Source organism: Podarcis raffonei, chromosome 3 (genome assembly GCF_027172205.1).
Source record: "Podarcis raffonei isolate rPodRaf1 chromosome 3, rPodRaf1.pri, whole genome shotgun sequence".
NCBI lineage: Eukaryota > Metazoa > Chordata > Lepidosauria > Squamata > Lacertidae > Podarcis > Podarcis raffonei.
Genome location: NC_070604.1, coordinates 100,222,205 through 100,245,240, shown reverse-complemented (window position 1 = coordinate 100,245,240; position 23,036 = coordinate 100,222,205). Strand labels below are relative to the sequence as shown.

The 23,036-nt window shown below is 39.2% G+C and overlaps 1 protein-coding gene across 5 annotated transcripts in view; it reads left to right on the top strand.

Moving 5' to 3' along the window:
• The first annotated feature begins 2,701 nt into the window (after window positions 1-2,701).
• SYT14 (synaptotagmin 14) overlaps window positions 2,702-23,036 on the top strand; it is a 76,742-nt gene continuing 56,407 nt past the window's right edge. For 3 of the 5 annotated variants that reach the window (XM_053383268.1, XM_053383266.1, XM_053383265.1), the window contains exons 1-3: window positions 2,702-3,059; window positions 8,286-8,333; window positions 21,998-22,162. In XM_053383268.1, coding sequence (XP_053239243.1) covers window positions 2,702-3,059; window positions 8,286-8,333; window positions 21,998-22,162 — 571 coding nt within the window. Of the gene's footprint in view, window positions 3,060-3,471; window positions 3,543-8,285; window positions 8,334-14,838; window positions 14,922-21,997; window positions 22,163-23,036 lie in introns of those variants that run through there. The other 2 variants (XM_053383270.1, XM_053383269.1) reach the window with 2 other exon arrangements.

Genomic DNA, 23,036 nt, shown 5'->3' with positions numbered 1-23,036 from the left:
GCTTCATCTGAATATCTCTGCCAACTTACACTCTTCTTGACCTGAAGCCACCCCTTTAATTCTAACACTGGAACACTTTCGTGACTAAGCAGCCTGCTAATTGGAATTAAGTGGCACAGGAAAATGGGCACAGGGATAACATTTTCAGTCTCCCATTTGTCTTACAAGTCATAGAAATGTTAACTTATCTACCTCTAGGGTGGCTCATTATTATTATTATTTATTAATTTGTTAGTTGTCTAATACTGACAGTCTCTATGAGCCATAGAACAAATCTAAAACATGCAAAACACACAAATAGCATAACATTAAAAAGCACACCAGCCTCTAAAAAGAAAAATAAGTATTCTCAACAATTCTTATATATATGATTGAAATCCCCTCCATCAATTTTGTTGAGCTAACATAAATTCATTTTAAACCCTCCAGGTATCAGTCATACATTCTGATGACAAGGTGGGCAAAAAATAGGTTCAGCAGCAACCAAACGTTGGCAGAAGATAGCTTGTTGTTAGTTTCTGGTAGACCCCTAGCACCTGCTGGTTGTTGGGATTCTTCCAAATAACGGTGGAGTAAATCTGGCACTCCCCCCCCCCCTTAATATAAGTACTGCCTACTTGTATCATATAACATAGATTAACTTTGCCTTAATTGTAAACACCCACTCTTGCTTTGTGTAAATAAAGGCTTATATTCCATCTTTCCACTATTTAGGTATTCAGTTCTGCATTGAATTTAATAAAATAAGGTTGTCAATCCCAGGAAATGCACCCATACTTGTAAAGTGCCATGCAGATTAATGACACTAACAAAAGACCACAGAGGACAAACACCAACCCACCATCTTTGTATAGCCTCTGGCACATTTCTCTCATGTTATAGAAGCTTACATTGAATTAAGATGGGATTTAAATTGGTCATCAATTTTTCATTTTACACAGCAAGGATTCTGGGATGAAGCAGCAATGGCTCTCCCCTAAATAAAGACTGGCTTGTAACCCAGATCTTAAATGGGATTAAAGTTAGTTGTAACAAATTTACATCATTACTGACTTTAGTCCTATTGAATTTCTTGGGCTGCAACCCTAACCCTACTTATCTGGGAGTTAGTGCCATTGAGTTCCATAGGACTTACTTCTGAATAAGCCATGGTGTAATTCTATAGTCATACCTTGGGTTACAGACGCTTCAGGTTGCATTTTTTCAGGTTATGGACCACCGAAACCCGGAAGTACCAGAACGGGTTACTTCTGGGTTTCGGTGGTTGCACATGCGCAGAAAAGCTAAATCGCGCTTTGCGCATGTGCAGAACCGCCGAATCGCAACCCGCATGTGCGCAGACACGGGTTGTGAACGCTGCGGGTTGCAAATGTGCATCCCGCATGGACCACGTTCGCAACCCAAACGTCCACTGTATTTGAAAGTAATATGAAGGCATATATGTATTTGAATGTGCAATTTCTGTACCCCTGTATATGTTTCTGTAGCTCAGGATAACATTTCATACACTTGAAGACTTATTTATTTATTGCATTTATATCCTGCCCTTTTCTCCAGGCAGCTCACATACATGGTTCTCCCAAATCTTCACGTAATCACCACAACAACCCTGTGAGGTAGGTGAGGCTGGAAGGCAGTGGCTGGCCCAACGTCACCCAGTGAGCTTCAAAGCTGAGTGGCGATATGAAGTCCAGTATCTCCCAGGTCCTAGTGTGACACTCTAACCACTACACCACGAAAACCTATAGTGTAAGAAATCTGTTAAGTCTTCATGTAGAGGCAAATTTAGGGGGCTGTGACCTGTTTGGTTGCACTGGGTGCAAAGCCTTGTGGGCTATGATTTACAATGGAGCATGAGAGGCATAGGGTGCCACTGAAATTTAACACATCAAGACCTGCCACTGCTTTGCGGTTGCCACAAGTGCCCTTGCTCCGCTCAGGGTCGGCCCAAGACATTTTGGCACCTGAGGCAGACCTCGAAATGGCGCTCTTCTCCCCACCCAGGAAGACTGAGCAGTAGCAAACTTTGGGCTCTCAAATTTCAACAGCACCCTGTGTGGCACTAAAATTTGGTACCCACCCACCCACCTCTGGCGCTCTGTTCTACATCATTGTTGTAGACCCTCTCTGGCACCCAGTACAGCCAAACCGGTTGTGCTACCCGGTGGAGCCCATGGGTGCAGCCAGGATTTTTTTGGGGGGGAGGCTTTTTTATGGGGGTCAGAACCTCAGATTTGTATTGCTTTGGGGGGCAGTTGCCCCCCCAGTTACGCACATGCTCTGGAGTACGGGAATATCTACATCAGAAACAAGGCAGGGTGGTAGTGGAGAGAGACAGATCGACATGGGGATCTGCTGCTCGGGTGGATCCCGCTACCTGAGGCAGTCGCCTCACCTCGCCGGCCCTGGCTCCGCTTGCGACGCTGAACTAATGCAGCAACCCCCTCAGGAAGCTGGATGCCCGCGACTCTCCTTAGATAGACTGCCTCAAGCGCGTCTCTTTTCACATAAGGCCTTTTTATCCGGCGACGCCCGCGGCGGGTGAGGCAGGGAAACAACACCCAAGCACCCCACCTCCTCCTTCACACCCACGCCCGGCCTCCGAGAGGCTGAACAGCGAGGCTTGGCTCGCGTTGGGAGGCTGCAGCAGCAGCGGCGGGTAGCGGCGTCCTCGCCGCGCGGTTTGACTGACAGCGGGAAAATGTGGGACGACCGTTGGTCCGCGAGATGGTGTCAACTGCCGCGCCGCGCGCCGGCAGAAACAGAAGACGAAGAAAAAGCCACCGCCGCACTTTCGAATCTGGGCGCGCGGAGCAGGGAGGGAGGAGGAGTTGGAGGGGGGGAGGAGGAGTCACGCGCAGGTCCACAGCCCTGGCACGCTCCGCTCTGTTTAACAGCCCCCCCTCCCTCCTCTTGCCGCTGCCTCCTCCTTCCCCCCCACCCTCGGGCGCTTCCCTTCCCCATCGCCGCTGTTCCTTCCCGGCTTTTACCCGACAGCGTGTGCCTCCTACGTGCGTTCCACTTGGTACGGCCCACCTGGAAGATCATGGCGATTGATGGTAAGTAGGCCAATAACGGGCTCCTCTCCTCTCGAATAACCCCCCCTCCTTCCCCCTACCTGGGCAGCGGGCGCGGGGAGCGAGGGGGAGGGGCGAGCAACGGCGCTGTGGTACCGGTGGGTGGGGGTCGGGGGCGCGCGCGCGGGCTGCCTGCCCCTGAGGAGAGGCGGCGGAATAAACAAACGCATAAATTAAAAGAATGACAATTAAAAAAAACAAAACCCAAACCAGGGTGGCGGGCGCGGGGGAATGATGAGTGGTCTTTCCCCCAAAGTGAGCGGCGGGGGCGAAGGGGCGCTCGGGGCGGCTCTCCCCCCGCCCTGTGGTGCCAGGCGCTGCCTCAGCTCGACCCCCGGTAGCAGCGGCCGTTTGCTCCCCGTGGAGTCGAGGCATTTTTTGTGGGCGCCGAAGACGAGAGGCAGCCGCCTCCGCAAACCCACGCCGATATAATGGTGGGGGTCCTGAATAGTCTGTTTACATGGTGTAGGTGGCTGACTCTCTTCGCTGACGTGTAAAAATTGTCCTCCTCAGGAATAGTAGTTACCACACCGTTATTGACCCGTTTTACTTAGAAGTTCTGTCTGTTTTAGCCCCCCCCCCCCGCCCTGTGCCACAGGCAGCAGCAGCTCCTGGAAGGCGAAAAGGTGCCTCAAGAAGAAGTGGGGCGGAAGAAACCCGCTTTCTTTTTCTCACTTCGCCAAACGCCTTCTGGCAAGCCTTTAATAAGTGCCTGAGAGAAATAAAAACAGCCTCGCAAAGGCTGCCGTCACGCAGCTGGGTTTCAGGGGGGCTGCAAACAAGCAGGGTTCAACGCCCCCCCCCATTTCCCGCCGCCTGACCTATCTCCTAGAGATGCTGCCCTCAGCCTTGGATACAGCTGGTTGCGTGGAGTGTTTCCAAGTCTGTTGCGCTTTCCGCATCATTTGAATAAGAGGAGGGGGTAAATATATATATATATATATATATATATATATATATATATATATATATTCAAATGATGCAGAAAGAGCAACAGACTTGAGTAGACTTCAGGCGGACTTTTTAATCAGCTGCTTCACAACTAAAAGTCTGCAAACAAAAAAGAGAGAGGGAGAGAGAGAGGAGCTTCTCTTTCCCCACTTCCCAAGGAAGGCAGTCATTGGTCTTTCTGAACTCCATTCTTTTCAAATATACCTTTTAAATTTTGTAGAGTGTGGGAGTATTCAGTGCATTTGGTTGACACTGCAGGAAGTTTTTTTTTGGGGGGGGGGGAGAATTCATTGCCGCTGATGAGATGGAAAATGTTCTTATTAATATCAAGTTCAGTTCTTAGAGAGAGGTACGGATTTAACACTGGTAATGTCCGTTTACTTGTACTCTCTACATAAAACTAAAGTTTGTCTGAAAATCTTGTCTTCTTTTCCCGTTTTCCTTACTTCTATTCTTTGAGAATAGTTGGTTTCATGCATTTGACATGCACATTTATCTAGTTTGTGTATTAGCAGTCTGATCCAATGCATGCTTCCTTGAAAATAAGTCACAAGTTTTGTGACTTAAGCAAGTTTTGTTGTTGTTGTTTAGTAGTTTAGTCGTGTCCGACTCTTCGTGACCCCATGGGCCAGAGCACGCCAGGCACTCCTGTCTTTCACTGCCTCCCGCAGTTTGGCCAAACTCATGCTGGTAGCTTCGAGAACACTGTCATTATGCATAGGATCTTAGTCTGAATCAGTCCTTTCCCATGTAAGGTATATAAATGCAGACAATTATGGCAGTAAAATAATCCATATGTCATCATTTATGGCAAGATTTGTTCCCTTTAAGCTTTAAGCATTGCAAGTGGGCTTAGAAGGTGTGATTATGTTCTTGGAAGTGCACATTGGGAAACAATATTTCACAGTTACTCAGTTGAATTACATACTAAGGTGGAATCTACACAAATATAAAAAAGCTGTGAAAATGCTGTTTTAAAAAACGTTTTGAAAAATACATTGAATTTTGCATAGCTCATTGTCATCATCTAATATTACATTTGTATATTGTACCTTACACTTCATTTAAAACATTTTATTTGCATCTGAATGGACAGAGTAATTTTCTACCTAGCCAACTAGCTTGTGTCTGTTTTATAGTCTTGAAAAGTGTGTAACAACACATGACATTAATAGAGTAGTGCAATCTTTGTTGATCATTTCCAGCTATGCTGTCTGGTGTTTTGGCCTGTCTTAGAAGACAGTTATTTGTCTTGATCAAATTAATTAGTTGTCATTGCCATCTTTATTATCCTTGTTTGTTTATCTTGTAGACATTGATTTTCTTTTTTTAAGAAAAAATGAGGGAGATTATCATGTAAATATCTGAATATGTCTTATATCTGAAACTGTTTTAATTATTTTTCCAGTTCACCACATTTAATAACAAGAGAACACATATATTATCTGTTAAATTTATATCCTGCATCTTCTTCCAGAGGTGCCTAACACTTAATATTATTTGGTGTTTTGTTGTTGCTTTTTATTGATATACATCTTGCCTTCATAAAAGTGCACTTTTCAGAGCTACTAAAGATAGGATATTTGTTAAAACTCCTAAATGGAAAATGCATTCTTAAAGTGTTGAGAGGATCCTGTAATGGTAGTGAATGGTTCTAGATGTTAATTTTGTTACGTAGAATACAAGAGAAATATCAGTGATGGGCCCTTCTGAGTCCCTGAGCCCAACCATTCTATGCCTGAACTGAGACTTAAGAGTTCCTCTTGGCACTTTTTCTCCTGTTTTCATGGTACAGTAGCCTCTGCAGGTGGAGCAGTGGTTGTTACTATGGTCCGTCAATTCAAAACATGGATTGCGATTCTGCTTTACAAAATATGGTTCATCATTTTGGACATCATGTCAAACTATAGTTAAGCTTTTTAAAGCATTGTTTGCCAGATGATGCTAGGATACATTCCTAACACATGGGATGGTGAAATAGGCAGGGTCCTTGTAAGCCTTGTAGGGAGGAGCCATCCTGCCCTCCAGACCAGAGCTTTGATTAGGTTGGGTCTGGCCTAAGCTCTGAAGAGTTCTGTCAGAAATACTTTCGAGTTGCTATGGGTGTTTTGGGGTTTGTCTTTCCTTTCACCTTCTGTTGCTTCTAAATCTTTTTCTCTGGTGTTCTGTCTCCATGTTGCTTTCTGTTTTATTGTCAGTGTTTGCTGGTTGAAATCTCATTTTTTCTTGTTTTTCACTTCATCCCCCCCCCCCCCCATCTTTGGAGGGCGAGTTACACATAGTTTTCATTGAGGGATATGTTTTGTTAGCCCTGGGGTTGCTGTTATCTGCCAAGCAATCGCTGTGATGTGAGTGCCTTCAGGCACAGAGCTTTTGCAGGTCTTCCTTCCAAAGTTATTGGAAAGGCATTTTGTTTGTGGCTCTTGTGCTATCTCCCTTACAATCCAAAAGGATGCAGTTGGTCCAGTGAGAGCAAGTCCCACACCCTCTATAACCCAGCACAATTGCCTGGGTCAGTACTGCTTTTAGCAGCATAATATTGCTGCTTAACCTTGGTGTGGTTTTGTAATTATGCTTGTCATAATCCAGAGCAATAAAAAAAAAGGTCCTTGGTGCAAATTTGATTGAATAGTAGTGGAAATAGTGAGATACTGTAAATATAACTACCCCAGTCTCTGAAATTCAGAAATTCAGAAGTATATGCTTTAGGTTCGTTCACCGTACATGGATGAAGGGATTTATTTTACATACAGTGAAAAAACTTTCTTACACAATTTCTTGAAATATTGTTGAATCTCTGACTGCTAAAGACTTAATGAATAAACCTGACTGGTGGGACTGAGGATCACATTTTGTAGTAATTATATAGTATAATATTGTTGCATGCCACCCCAGTCTCCAAGCTGTGCAATATTCCAGGGGTTCTGGGCACTTTCCCAGGGTTTATGTTTCCTTTTGGAAATGAGGCACAGTGGAGACTGTGGTGTCTTTATGATATATGGTTCATTTACACATACAGTGGTACCTTGGTTCGCATATGTTTTGGATTACAAACACGTCAAACCCGTAAATGCGTGTCCCAGTTTGCAACCTATTTTTTTGGATTACAACCCATTTTTTTGGATTACGAACAAATTTTGGAGGCCCCATTGGCGAAAGCACGCCTTGGGTTACAACCTGTTTTGGTTTACAAACGGACCTCTGGAACGGATTTTGGTTGTAAACCAAGGTACCACTGTATATACAACCTGAGCCTACAATGTAGGGGTTCCCAGCATTAATACCCCAAAAGGATCTTGTTTCTCCCATAGCCGCAGCCTTAGATTCAAATAGAAATCAAATACCTGTATTGCTCTCAAATGTATCTCTGCCTCTCTCTCCAGCTTGCTGCTTTATTTCTAGATCACATTGCCCTCTCAACTCTCTTCCAAACTCTGGCTTGTCTCTTGAGTGAGGGCCCCCTACCCATTTGCCATCTCACACCAAGCTCCTTAATCACCTCATCAGACAGCTAACTTGGCTTGGTTAGCTTTTAACACTTGGTGGATCCAGGGATTAGAAGGTTCTGGCACAGATCTCAACACCACAAACTCCTAGCAATATAGTCTTGCATAGTATAGTATTACAGGTATCCATCCACAAATCTACTTGCCAGGGATGAGTACACACAGCAGCCCACAGGCTCGTTTTCCATTGCAATTTTTAAGCAGGTAAGAAATAGCAGGAGTCCCTTCCCATCAGCATAAGAAAGACTGCTGCTGTTTCTTATTTTACCCATATGCTGCCAAAATGTGAGATGACCCTGCATCTCAACAAATGGGAAGTGACTTGTGTCAGGCACTGGTAAGGGCTGGCTAGTAAGCCAAACCAACATTTTTGGACACTTAAGTATTGTAAATGTACAGATGGCTTTTGACTGGGTTACTTGCTCTGGCGAACAACTCATTTTCATTAGCTTGAAATTTCATTCTGTCCAGTAAAGTACTCTGTATAACTGCAAAGCTTACATACTTAAGTACCAAGGTAAATTGCTCCAATATGAGTTATAATTATCTAAATTATTATTTTGAATCTATTGTTGTCTATAGAGGATAGAATAAAAAACTAATAACCCCCATTTGATACTGTAAGTAAGTTTGAAGCTCTTTCAAATAATTAAAAATACCATTGGATGATTATTAAGCATGCCTAAGATAAGTTTATGAATACTGAAATATATTGCATTGTTTCCCCACTTAACTCTCTTTCTATGGACAGGTGGTGAAAGACCCTGTGGCGTACATGAACTAATTTGCATTAGAAAAGGTAAGCAACTTTTTTGAATACTTTTAATTATGTAAACATTTTTTTAAATAGTGGAACAGCCTAGAAGAGTTAAGGAAAGAGCAATCCAGACCCTTATGTTCAGCTCTCTTCAGCTCAGCTGGTCTCCCACTGGCTGCTGAATGTCCCCACCGGTGGGGGCAGCACACAGCCCTGGAATGGGGCATTCCAAGGTTGTGAAGAGGCTGATGCTGAGCTGGCCCAAGATCTGCTGCCTCATGACTGTTGTATGTCAGCATTGGACCTAGCCGTTGTGCTAGCTGATAGGTGGCATAGCAATCAGGTCTGAATTGGGCCCAGTTGTCTGTCTCTTACTCTGCTGTTACTGCCATGAGTGTTAGGACTATGGATGCAGTGGTTGTTCCTTTACTCTGCAATCAGATTTCCAGGAAGTTGCTTCAAATTCAATCTAGTTGTGCTTAAGAATCATTTCTATATTTTTTGCATGTAGTAAAGCCTATTTCAGGCCAACTATTCTCCTGCTGTCTTCATGTGAGAAATGCTTGCTACAGAGCAATTTGTATAGCCACTGTAGTGTAGTGGACAGAATCTTAGATTTGGCCTGGGAAGACCTTGGTTCAAATCTCCTTCAGTGTGAAGTGCTGCTGGCAAAAATTTGGGTGAAAGATGACTGGTGGGCCATTTCAAAAGAATTGAAAGGCAAGACCTGGTCCAGAGACGGACAGTTTGTCACACCTCCCTTTAAAGAAGGACATAATACAAAATGTGATAGAATAATAAAATAATTGAATTACAAATTGTAGGGTCATCTAGTCCAACCCCCTGCAATGCAGGAATCTCAATGAATGAATGAAACCTTAATTAAGCTCTTTTAAGCATGCCAAAGCACTAAAGTTGTCCAGTGGAAATTATTTTATTCTTTTCTTCTTCTTCTTCTTGCATGGCAAACTCCCATTCAGTATCACAATCTGCATTTGAAATTTTCAGTTTCAAAAGAGGCTTGCAATGCAGCATGGAAAATTGCTGTTCCAGAATCACAAGTCAAAAGTTTATTTTAATGCATAGCCATAGTTGTATGGTTCTTTGGATCCAGGCTATAGGCTATATGTGTCAAATCTTAAATGTACTGAAAGTTATTTATTTTACTTATTTAAGTCATTTATAGGCCGCTTACTGTCAATAGATCTCAAAGTGGTTTACATTTAAAAAGTCCAAGTACATACGTATTCAGTAAGCCCATTCTCCTTTCAAGTCTAAATTAAAGTACTTGGAAAATATAACCTATTCAAAATACATGATTGATTTTGGTATAATACATTTTACAGCTAACAATTTGAATATAAGTCTGGCATATATACAGGTTTATCTCAGCACCAAAGTGCTATGTCAGAGTAGTATCAGACAAACATGGAATCATCACAAAACTTTGCAAAGAGGAATTTATTAGGACTGAACCCTTCCACCTTGGCTGCTAATTAATTTACACCATGATACTATTTGTGGGCCACAAGCATTCAGATGGCATCTTATGCCTATCTCAGGTTCAGGCCTTTTAGTTTTCTGTTTTTCTTAGCAACAGAAGTGTGCTTATGGGGTCTGTTTTGCAAAATGTTTTGTAGAGATAACCCAATGCTCCACTGCACTGGAAACATTGTTCCTTTTGTTGGTCTATCACCACCTCTGACACTTGAAAGGGGTAAAGCTAATCTGCAAAGAGGCCTAAATTCCAATAACCTGTGGGATATAGAGAGAGTTTTGAAACGAATCCAGACACTCCTGCCCCTGTTTAAATAATTAAGACTGAATGGATGTGAGGAAACATATTTTTATCATTGTTGTAAGTTGCCTTGAGCATTGAGAATAGGAAGTAAAATGGTTAAATAAATATTTTAAGCATTAGCAAAATAACTTTGTCATCACCAGTTTGTTTTTTAGAAGGTATGAAACTAGATACGTTTTTTTCCTTTAGTCTGTTATTATCATAATGCTTGTGTTTTGAAAGCCATTTACTAGCTCTTTAATAAATCAAGATTATATAACCCAATGAAACTAGATAGGTACTTGGCTATGGTAGATTGAATTTCCATTGGTAACAATCAACTGAAATATTGTCTGGTGATTTCCAGCTTTAAAATGTTGCATAGTGTAGCTTTGTCCACTCATTTCCATATGACATATTGTTTATTAGACAACTCTTAAAGAAGTAGTAGTAGAAGTAGTAGTCGTAGTAATAATAATAATAATAATAATAATAATAATAATAATAATAATAATATTTCTATCCTGCCCATCTGACTGAGTTGCCCCAACCACTCTGGACAGCTTCCAACATAGAATAAAAACACAACTATACATAAATACAGAACTAATTTTGTTATGTATTAATAGCAAAAATGCCATATCCTCCAAAGTATCTTAACAAATGAAAGTAGGGTCACACTTCTAACCTTTCATGTCTGTCATGTCCCTGCTAAAATGCTCTTAAAACAAACAAACAAACAAACCCCAAAACACTGTTGTAACCTTATGGCATAAACTGAGAATTGCTCTACCCGCTTGAAAATTTTGGTTACCCCCTTTTTAATCTCTCCCCGCCCGCCCCTAGTCCTACATAACTTTTTGAGATGGCATGCCCAGAACAATACAGTGGTACCTTGGTTCTCAAACTTAATCTGTTCCAGAAGTCCGTTCCAAAACCAAAGTGTTCCAAAACAAAGGGGCGCTTTCCCATAGAAAGTAATGCAAAACGGATTCACCTCTTCCAGACTTTTAAAAACAACCCCTGAAACAGCAATTTAACATGAATTTTACTATCTAATGAGACTATTGGTCCATAAAATGAAAGCAATAATCAATGTAAGGTAAAGGGACCCCTGACCATTAGGTACAGTCGTGGATGACTCTGAGGTTGTGGTGGTGCTCATTTCACTTTATTGGCCGAGGGAGCCGGCGTACAGCTTCTGGGTCATGTGGCCAGCATGACTAAGCCGCTTCTGGCAAACCAGAGCAGCACATGGTATCAATGTACTGTACTATAAAATAAATAAGACAGTATTGTAGATGATAAAAATTAAAATTATTTTTTCTCCTTACCCGCACTGATGATAGTCATTGTTTGGATGGGGGACTTTTATCCATTTCCACAGTCACACAATCAACCAATAAGTAGCTGAATTGGGTTCCACACAGACATAAAAACAAATTAACTGAATAAGCCTCAAAAACAAAAACACAAAATAAATAGCAAAAACAAAAGCTCCAAACTTAATCTGCTTCGGAAGTCCGTTTGACTTCCAAAATGTTTGAAAACCAAGGCACAGCTTCTGATTGGTGCAGACGCCCCGGAAACAATAGCCAACAGCTGCATCGGACGTTTTGCTTCCGAAAAACGTTAGAAAACTGGAACACTTACTTCTGGGTTTTCGGCGTTTGGGAACCAAGGCATTTGAGAACCAAGGTACCACTGTACACAGTACTGTACCTCAAAGCATGGACACACCATATATTTGTATTTTAATGATGTGATGCTGGAAGTTTTATTTTTGATTCCTTCCCTAATAATAGCTATCATGCGATTTACTTTTTTCACAGCTGCAGCATCCTGGTCAATTGTTTTCATTGAGCTATCCACCACAACCTCGAGCTATTTGTTGGTCAGTCAGTGCCAGCTCAGACTCCAAAGTTGCCTTGTAAAGTTAGGATTTTTTTTACCATGAAATGTATCACTTTGCTGTTACTTACACTGAACCACACTTTATGTTATTTATTTAACAAGTTTTCCCCCCGTTTAAACAACAAAAACCTCTTTTGTTTTTAAGTTTTACATAAAGCAGTACAAAAATTCATTAAAACACCAATAAAAACAGTAGGCAAAGTAAAATGTATCAAAATATAAGTAAAAGTCTGTAGTTTTACAACAAATAGATGTAATAAAATTATATGTCTAGTAGGTTTACCTAAGCAAAAAAGTTTTTAGCAGTTACCAGAAACTACAGTGAGGTTTTCATCATTAGATGGCACTTGTCAAAGTGCCAGCTTTGCAGATTGAAGCATTTGAGTGGGTAAGATAATTTCGCCTTTTTATTGCCTATTTAGCCAGTTAGGAGAGCTCTTTTTGGAGTTTGTTTGCTTTTTTTTACCATTCTGAATAATTTGGTGTCATCAGCAAACTACCATCTTATTGCTTATGCCTAGCTCCAGATAATTAATGAATAATTTAAAAAGTTCTTGTTCCAATACAGTTCCTTACCTCCCTCATTGTGAAAACCATCCATTTGTGCTCTGACCTCTTATCCACTAGCTTCTAAGTTTACTTTGGTGAAGGAATTAGTCAAACACTTTTTGAAAGCAGAAGGATAAAATGTGCTTGTTGTCACTATCAAGGAACTCTGAACAGAATAGCGAGGCAGACTTATTTCTGCAGAAAGCACATGAAGTTTTTCCAGCAAAACTTGTTCTTCTCAGCACTTGGTAATTTTATCTTTAACAATATTTTCAGTGTATTTAGGATATACTTTAAGCTAACAAATGTGTAATTTTTTGGCACCCCCACATCCTTTTAAAAAAAGTTATTATTTCCAGTTCTCAAGTATGGAGACTGATTTTATTTCAAGATCAGCAATTTCACATTTGTGTTTTTAAAGAACTCGTGGATGGGATACCATTAGAATCTGCTAATTTTTTAAGTTGTCAAGGCTTTGAAAACTAGCAGTACAATTTTAAATTACCTTCCAATCTAAAGGCACTAAATGTAAGGAATGTAGGACAGATCTGATCTGATCACAGTTGCTTAGAGCAGAAAGTAACTATGCTATTCCGTTATGAACAATTTAGTGACAAAGCAGCATTACTGGAGGCCCACATAGGAGGATATAGCAGAAACTGAGCTTTGTGACCACCAGGGACCATTGGGGCAAAACCACCACAGGACAAATAAAATCACAATTATCACATCAATCTCAAACTCAGTATTCAAAATTTGACTATGATGACGACCCACTTCCTTGATCTGAACTTGTCAGTTGAGGACATTAATATTGTGCCCTTCAGACCCTCATATTGCACCCTTCATACATTCCCCACCAGTCTTCCCAGCAGGCCATATTCAGGATTTCTCCAGATCAGAGAAAAAAGTACTATGATGCAAAGGGGTAAGAGATACGTTATGTTTACCTATGGCACTCTTAAGTGTCTGCTACTGAATCACATGGGTGTAGAACAGCACATAGAGGAACACATTTAAATCTCTTTGGAACAACACCTTCTTCATTAGTGATTCAATCTCATCTTGTGGATATAAATTTTGTAGGTGTATTTTATTCAAGTTGGCTCATCTTGAAGAGGCAGTTCATGTTCAGTCATTTCTGATGGGATGCAGCTGTAAGGTCCAGTGTAATCATAATGGCTAGCTGTTCTTGATCTAAACTCTTCAGCAGATCAGCCATGCCCACAGAAAGTTTGAGGTTACAGAATTAAATAATTTGGGGATAGTAGCTCAGTGCACCTGGAATACAGCTTGGAGGCACCTATAATTAAGGGGCTAAAAGAGGTCAGATTTGTGTATTAGTTATTGCCATGACTATGTTCTAGTTAGGGCTGGAATAACTGCTGTTCCTTCTGAGGTGGTGATTCAGAAGTGGGAGAAAATTTGGTAAGGCTCATGCAGTGACCGCTCCCCATGTGTTTCCTCCTTGTACGTGCGGAAGAGCTAAATATACATGCCACCTCTGGCAAATTATTGTGGGTCCACTTGGGTCTTAGACCAACTTACCTGGGAGTAAGTCCCACTGAACTCGATGACATCATAACTGAAGTAACATATATGAGTGCTTAATGCCCTTCCTCCCAATAAGACCACTAAGTTCAGGGTCTAAAATTACCTAGCTGCACCACTGGCACAGTTCCTTCCTGAAATAGACCATTCCTTAAATTGGGGCTTCTGCCCTCTCAGTGTTCCCTTCCTCTCCCCCTTCTCCAAGCCTAAAAAAACCTTACTTTATAGTTTGTGTACATCAAATGAATTTTATATGGACTAGAGAAAATGATTGTAACCACAATCCTGTAACTCTCACCAGTAAGCCAATACCAAGGAAATCAGTGGGTTTACTCAGAACTGAGTAGACATGTAGAGAATTGTGCTGCGTGAAGGCAGTCTTTGATTGCGGTGCACACTTAGCTGAAGTAAGCCTCACTGAATACAATAAAACTTCATAAGATTGTGCTGTAAATTCAGACTTCCGCTTGTTTTGTGTTTATGTAACAGTAACCTTATTAATTTTTAAAAATAATATGAACTCCTAATTTCTTTTCATTGAATTATATTTTTAGTTTTTATCCCATCACTATATCATATACTTTATAATACATGTTAAAAATGTATATTAAGATTTTGTGAAAGTCTTAATTGCTTGATGGACTCAAATTTTATATTACAAAAAGGGCTAATTTTTGTCTAAATCTTTGTTAAACTTACGGACTTTGAAGCAAAAAAGTAATTCAATTTCTTCCCCTCCCCCTTTTCATCTAGTTTATAGACCATCTGCTGGGTGTAGTTAGAGCACATGAAAGTGCGAAGGATGGTAGAGAACGAGACAAGCAGCTTTGACATAGGTAACATGTCTCAAAAGAAAAAAAGCAAAGTAATCAACATTTCCCACTGAATTTGTGGTTCAGATATATTAAAAGAGTAAAGATGACTAGGATTTCTTAGTTTTAAACTATGGATAAAATCTTTTCTGTGAAACCAAAATTATATAGCGTAAAGTAAGTTAGATACTGACTGTATCCGAATATTGCAGTAAACCTGCTGTTTCCCTAGCACAAATAGGAGCAACAAACCACAGTCCCTGGATTAGAGTTATGTCTGAACTAGCAACTGTGGTTTGATTTGCTTCACATGAATTACAATCTAAAACCAAAATTCGTTTTTGGCTTTCTGAACATGACTTGTTGAAGAAAAACAAACCACCATCTTTGGTTTGGATGTAATGCTAAGCCAGGAATAATGGTTTATTGCTTTTGTTTGTACTAGAGCAGGATCAGATTTGGAATGATCTGTGTCTTATGTGCAAAGAGGACCAATGTGTGTATAACTATAATATAAAAAATCTGTTTTTGGAAATATAATGAATAATTACAATATTTAGTGCTTCAGAAAAATTTGAGGGTAATGTTTTTGAAAGCATTGAACTTCACGGAGCTCAATATAATATAAAAAGTTCAACAGTGGGGAAAAAGCTTGCTCCTTTCTTGAAGGTTAAGGAATATGTCAAAGACACTTTAGTATAGTAGTACCTTGGTTGTTGAACTTAATCCGTTCCGGGAGTTCATTTGACTCCTGAAACGGTTTGAAAACCAAGGTGCGGCTTCCGATTGGCTGCGGGAGCTTCCTGCACCCAGTTGGAAGCTACGGAAGCTGCGTTGGACATTCAGCTTCCAAAAAACGTTTGCAAACTGGAACACTCACTTCCAGGTTTGCGGTATTCAGGAGCTGATGTGTTCGACAACTAAGCCATTTGACAACCAAGGTACCAATGTAACAGCATTTCAACTTGGAGGATCCCTTTAAGCCTGTCATAATTTGTGGTTTGGCTTGTTTGCTTCCATTTTGCGGCTATTTTCATAAAACCTGTAATTTGTCCTGCTAATGTGGTATGGGAATTGCTTTGTTGGGTCACATTGAATACAAGTAACATTTGTTTACAGGAGTCTTCTGAAATCAGTGGATAATGTGGCTACTTCTCACACTAGCACTAGTACTGTGGTGTTGATGTAGGTGTAATCATATAATCAAACTGTCCCATGTGGTTCCTAGAAATAGACACTACTGGTGTGGCATGTGAGTCATCTATGTAGAACCTGTCTCACATTTCAGTGGTTGGTTACATATAAATTGGCCCTGAGTTATGAATGAGGCTGAATGTAATCTAGAATGCATCAGACGAATACCTTAGAGATGTTGAATAATGTAGAGCATGACTGATCCTACTCAATGCAGGTATTCCATTCCCCAGGGTTCTGTGGTTAAGCAGTAGCAATTAAATGTTTCTTTAAATATTTTCATTGTCTTGTGGTCACAGTTTATTTGTTAAGCTAGAGATTTAGGTTGGACGTAATCAATGATCTATCATTAAAGTTATTTTACTTAATTTATGTGACGCAGTTATGTGCATTTGCATCTCACTACAATAAATACAATAAATTCATGTAATTGCATCAGCTTGCTGATTTCTAGAGAGATAATTTACTATTTATTGTAATCCATTGATCATAAATAAGGATAATAATAACAAAAAAGGACAAATCCTAAATTTAGAAATGATGAGCCATTAGACGAGCTTGTTGCATGGGTCAGTGCTCATTACTTTTTATAAATCTAAAATTACGTTTATCTTCATAAAACAGGAAAGTATGATCCATCTTAAATGAAGCACTTTGAAGCCTGTTCGTTTCAGTTGGAGTTAAGCACTTGCTCAATTCCCTCCCTTTGAAATTAATAGGATTTAAATATGTTGAGCTGTATCTGGATTCTACCCAATATTTGAGTAAGCAATCAAAGTTACTATCTGTGGTACTTATTTAGTGGGAACAGAACATTCAAAGTATAGGTTTTGCACTTTGTAATCTAGTTGACCTATAGTGCCATCTAATGGCTAATTTATGAAATACGTTACAAAATTTCCCATGAAAACCATGGTCTAATGAATACTGTGCAAAATAATACAGTGGTACCTCGGGTTACATACGCATCAGGTTACATACACTTCAGGTTACAGACTCCGCTAACCCAGTAATATTAGCTCGGGTTAAAACTTTGCTTAAGGATGAGAACAGAAATCGTGCTCTGGTGGCGCAGCAGCAGCAGGAGGCCCCATTAGCTAAAGTGGTGCTTCAGGTTAAGAACAGTTTCAGGTTAAGAATGGACCTCCGGAACGAATTAAGTACTTAACCCGAGGTACCACTGTACTCTATATGGGTTGTTTTTGGCCATCATAGAAACCATTGAGATCAGTGGACTTAAGTTAGTAAGGACAAGCTTATTTCTGTTGATTCTGGGATGGCTGCTCTGAGGATGAGTTAACCAGATAAAGCCTATTTTTCATTGCAAATTATATTTAATAGATTTCCGCATCTGGTTCTCTGAGCCTGAGTGAGCACAGAAGTGAAAAATACTTTTGGCTGCGTGTACACTGAAATTACAATTGCAGTGTAATGTTTGGAGTTTTCACCTGCTGTCTCAGAACTAATACTTTGTAAGAATTTGAGAATAGTCTTTTTAAAGTGAGCAGTATTAATTGATAATAATCTGAAGCTGCCAATAATTATTAAAAACTTTATATTTTATATGGGACAGTGGATGTCACTACTAATGTGAACTACTAAACTAGGGTTGTCATAAAGAAGATCTCCCTGCCATGTTTTTAAACATGTGTTTTAAACGTATAAGCCCAGATTACCCATGGGTTCAGAAGGTTGCAGAAATTGGAGTAGCCCCATACTTCATCTCTCACAAGTCAAGGTGTGGGCTGATATAGAGTATGTCAGTAAGCCAGCATACTAGGATAGCTCGCATATGTGCCTTCACCTGCTGTCACCACTGCCTGGTCAGTTAAGGACTTGATAAAAAGAAGAGAAGGGGCTGAAGTGCGGAGTTGATGGGGAGGGTTCTTTGGGAACCAAAGAGGGCTGACTGGAAGAAGGAATATTTTCTGAGCCTTGGTTTATTTCTGAATCAATTAAGGCAGTGGCCCACTTGCACATCTCTGCTGTGGACTTCTGTTTGTCTGCTTGCTGTGAGCAAGTAACATAAGCTTCTAGGAATATGCCTCTTCCATTGAAACGGACTGCTTTCTTGTGCCATAGTTTCTTGTGCTACCCCTTTAACACTGGGGCTGGTCTCTGGGATAACATTATGGCAGATAATGATTCTGTCTCTGTCTTAAATGGTCACTGGCCTATTAAGCCAAGAAAGCAAATAAAGAGGTACACATACAGTGGTACCTCGGGTTACATACGCTTCAGGTTACATACGCTTCAGGTTACATACGCTTCAGGTTACACACTCCGCTAACCCAGAAATAGTGCTTCAGGATAAGAACAGAAATCGTGCTCCGGCGGCCCGGCGGCAGCAGGAGGCCCCATTAGCTAAAGTGGTGCTTCAGGTTAGGAATGGACCTCTGGAACGAATTAAGTACTTAACCAGAGGTACCACTGTATTGCCAATAGTGACTTTGTTTTTTTGTTGCGGCATGTATCCAGTGGGTAAATGGAGCAAAGGTTCGTTAAATACCCTTTGATTAATGAGGATCTTTAGAAGCAGCTAAAAGAAGAACTTTTTAGTACTCCTTTGTTATATGCCTATTTTAAACTTTTTAAATTCTATACTATTGTGAAAGAAATGTATTTACGGTCGTTATAGTGAATTAATTATTATACAAATTAAATACCAATACTGTATTTGATACCTTAACATTGTAAAAACAGCATAACGTTTAATACTAAGCAGTATTCAACTAAATAATTCCACAAGCAGAATGAGTTCCATTTGTGCAAAGGGACTTAACTCCTCCTTACATCCCATGCCATTCCCAAATCTGCTCTCGAGTGCTGGGGTAACCCCCAAAACAGATTTTGAGAACGCACAGGTGAGAAGAGAGAGGGTGAACATTCCCTTGTGCAAGGAGAAATCCTTGCTGTCATGGAACACTCTCCTTAGTGCTACCTTGAATACAACCCATTGAATTGTTTTTAAAAATAAGAGTATGTTCATTGACCATCATGGGGTTTCAGATCAAGTACCATTTTGGCTTGTACACAAGGCAGATACTATTGCATTGACCACATTAATAATTAAACTGTCTTGACATGCAGTAAGATAAATATATAGTTTCATACACTATTGGAGCAATTGAACAGTCAACACTTTATGTAAGTAAAAAAAGAAGTTTATAAATGCTTTTTTAAAGCAATTACCCTTCCTTAAAATTAAAGTTATTTGTTTTGGTTTAATGCTTGTGATACTGCTACTCTTCAAAAATACTTTTCCAGTATATTTGAAATTACTTTTGGAAAGAGATAAAAACAAATTTAAATATACAACATATGTTGATTTTTGTGACATAGAAAACAAAAGTCCTAATATAATGACATTTAATTTATGGTAAGCTGCCAAATACTAATTTTGTTAGCGTAATTTATAACCTTTGAATTCATTGCTAGTATTTACAGTAGATTACGATATTAATTTCAGTGAATTTCTTTCACCTGTTACTGAAATATAATAATGTTCCTTGAGTTACTTTAGTTCATTAGATAGAATTTACATTCTATGTTGAATAAAACTGTTCAGCCTCATAAAAACAGTTCTAAGATAGTCTTTACAAAATCTGTTGTATTTTGAAAGTTGTAATACTTTTCAAGAAGCAATTAATATTATTGTGGGTCATTAATTAGGATATAACATTAGCAATATTTTTAATGGAGTGCATCCTCTGCATAATTGTGTTTAATTCCTTATATTTAATTTTATGAGAGTCACTATTACTATCTGTCCATAAAATAATTGTGCTTAATAGTTAATTTAAGAGAATTAAATGCTTAATGTTAAACAGTGGAATGCAAACAGCATAGTATACTGTATTGTACATAATCCCTCATGGGGTTATAGAAATGCTGGTTACAGGTTTAAGAAAACTATCAGAATAGTCATGTATTTCACATGTGATAAAATCAGGCTGCTTATAGTCCTAAAGATGGGTTCATGTATGCAAATTGATACAAGATAGATAATTCCAAATACTTGCATTTGGTGTTAAGGTAGATGAATAATTAATTAGTCTAGCTGAAGCTAAGGTATCATTCTTTCGTAAGGTATTAATTGCTGTATTCTCTTAACCTCAGAAAATGACCTTAGATCTATAATTGATATTATCATATTAAACAATAAATTTAACATTAAGCTAATAAGCAAACCAGCTATGCTCTGTGGCTGAAAAATGTGTTATCCTATTGGGACAGTGCCCTTGCAGAAGAACTGTATAGGCAGGAGTAACTTCTGCAATAAAATGGGGCTAGTCACAAATTCAAGAATATGTAGTTAATCACTTACCTTTTTACTTTTTAAAAACCCTAATAACTATTTTATGCATTTGGGTTCTAACAGACTCCAAAGATTATGAAATATGTACCCTTTTACAATAAAAGGGTTTGAATTCAATTGTTCTGTGATCTTTCAGTGCTGTTCATCTGATGATGTTGTTGTTTTCTGTGCTGTGGCATTGTAGTCTGTCAAAGTAAATGGGGGCAAATGAAACACTGCATGCTTGAAGGCATTGGCCACAACTTGATAAAAAGTCTATTGAAACAGCAAGTATTTTTCATAAATTTGATGCAGCATTAAAGCAAGGCATTGTTAACAATTTAGAGATGAAAACAGGGCTGCATGCCAGTGGCAGGCATAGCTAAAGTGAATGTGGAAGTACTCAAGATGGTGCGGCAACCCCAGATTCACAGTCTCTTACAGCCACAGACTTGTAGACATACAGAAATGCAGGCAAATCCCTCTATAGTGGTTGCTCTGTACTACAAGCACTAATCCTTAACGAAACGTCATACAATAAAATTAGAAATGTGTGTCTAGACCCTTGGAAGACTAAATGTTAGAACTTCAGAGGGTGTTGGATGGCCACTAGTCAATCTGGAGGCAAGCAAAGAGAACAGGAAGATGGAGTGAGAAAGCAGTGGCTTCAAAACCAGGTCCAGATTACTGACAGGTGTGGGATCCAATCAACACATTAAACATGGCTGTCAATTTGTTACCTGACCAAGTCAAAGATTTTACTATATATCTGTAGTGGACATGAGAAAGCATGTGTTGAATTCATTCACAATGACAGGTTCCACATAGATCTCCATGTGTGGTAACTGTTTATTTGCAGCAAAAAAAAATCCTAGTTATAATCCTAAGGATGTGATTTTAAACTTTGATTTAAACATTATGTTCATTAATGGGTCACGTTGCTTTTATGAAATACAAAAGTAAACACAATTCATAAAAGTAGACATAAAATTGCTGTCGTATTCAGCCAAAGCCACGTAGATTTCACAATTGGCAGGATGGGGATATATATACACACATTGGTCTTGACAGTAGATCTGTGATTGATGACTTGATTGAAAGTAGGCTGAAAAATTATATTGTAATGAAAATGATAGCAATTAACATTTATTTATTAAGGGTTTTTATTTTATTCTTTTAACTCTACAAGGCAAATATATAAACAATATGATAATATAATAAATGTTAGTAAATAACTTAAAGAACAAATAAATGAAACAAGGTAAAAGAGTTAAATAAAACATTCAAAGCACCAGCAGTTGAATTCTATTCTATAAACTCTGTTGAGCCTAAAATAAAACCATGTTGGCCTGATGCCTAAAAACTAACAAAAAAGAAGCAAAACAACTTCCCTGGGTATGGAGTTCTACAGACTTGTTACCACCACTGAAAAGGCAGTGTGCCCATGTAACCACTTGAATGAAGGGGAATATGAAACTAGGCCTCGTGTTTCATCTTCTCCCTATTATGTACTTGCATGGAAGTTTGGGTCTGGGTGTGATTTACTAACAATCTAGTTTAATGAAATGTGTTGGCTTTCCATTCTGGTCATTGTTTGTGTTTTTTCTAGTATCTCCTGAGGCAGTTGGATTTCTGTCAGCAGTTGGACTGTTTATTATCCTGTTGTTGATTCTTTTTCTATATATTAACAAGAAGATGTGTTTTGAGAATGTTGGAGGTTTCCCAGACCTCAATTCACGATACAATGCCAGAAAAAATTCACAGGACAAACTTTGTAAGTATCAAATTCTATGGTCTATGGCTTTGAAAGACAGCAAACCCCTGGTGTAATATCATATGAATAATGTTATGTAGGCATAAAAGTTTGACTTGAATAAAATAAATATCTTATATAGTCCAAAATACTTTTACTAATCCATCTGTAGTGCTTAGTCAGAATTTAATAGCTTTGGGGTCTGTTGAATGTTGTGTAAGGGGTTGACGTTTTAGATAGTGGAAAGAAACAAATGGTTTTATATTTCCCAAATATGCTTAATAAGAATAATTAGATCACAGCTTTTATATACCAGGAAACCATATTTTCTCAATTATGAGGGACAAAATCTTAGATATTTCTGAATCTCAAAAGTGGTAGGACGAACCTCTTTTATTTGCAGTGTATCATTCATTAAAAGTTAGAGGGAAAACACACAATAATCATATTTGAACTGAATTATATTCCATGACCGCAGTTCAACACAGAATTTAGACTGCATAAACTTGTTGATTTTACTGGGGTTGTATGCTTATATTTGTACAGAATTTGTACAGACTCTTGGCCATGGGTGCAGAATTATTGTGGTCTGGGTGAATACAATGTTAAGAATGTAGTCCAATGTTAAGAATTATGTTTTATGGTTTCTTAATAACCGATACAATGTGGGGTATATGCTAGTGTTTTGAAACAATGTAGTATATCTGTCTTTATAATATATTATTTAAATACATTTAAACTTTTTCTTTGCAGGTGTAGAGTAAATTCAACAATTTACATATAATATTTAAAATGTCTCGTTATGTTATACAATACAACATACAACGCAACATAAAAAACAGAATAGATTTTTATCAGTTGATTTTGGCTTCGTGTAGTAGCAAACACTTGCTCC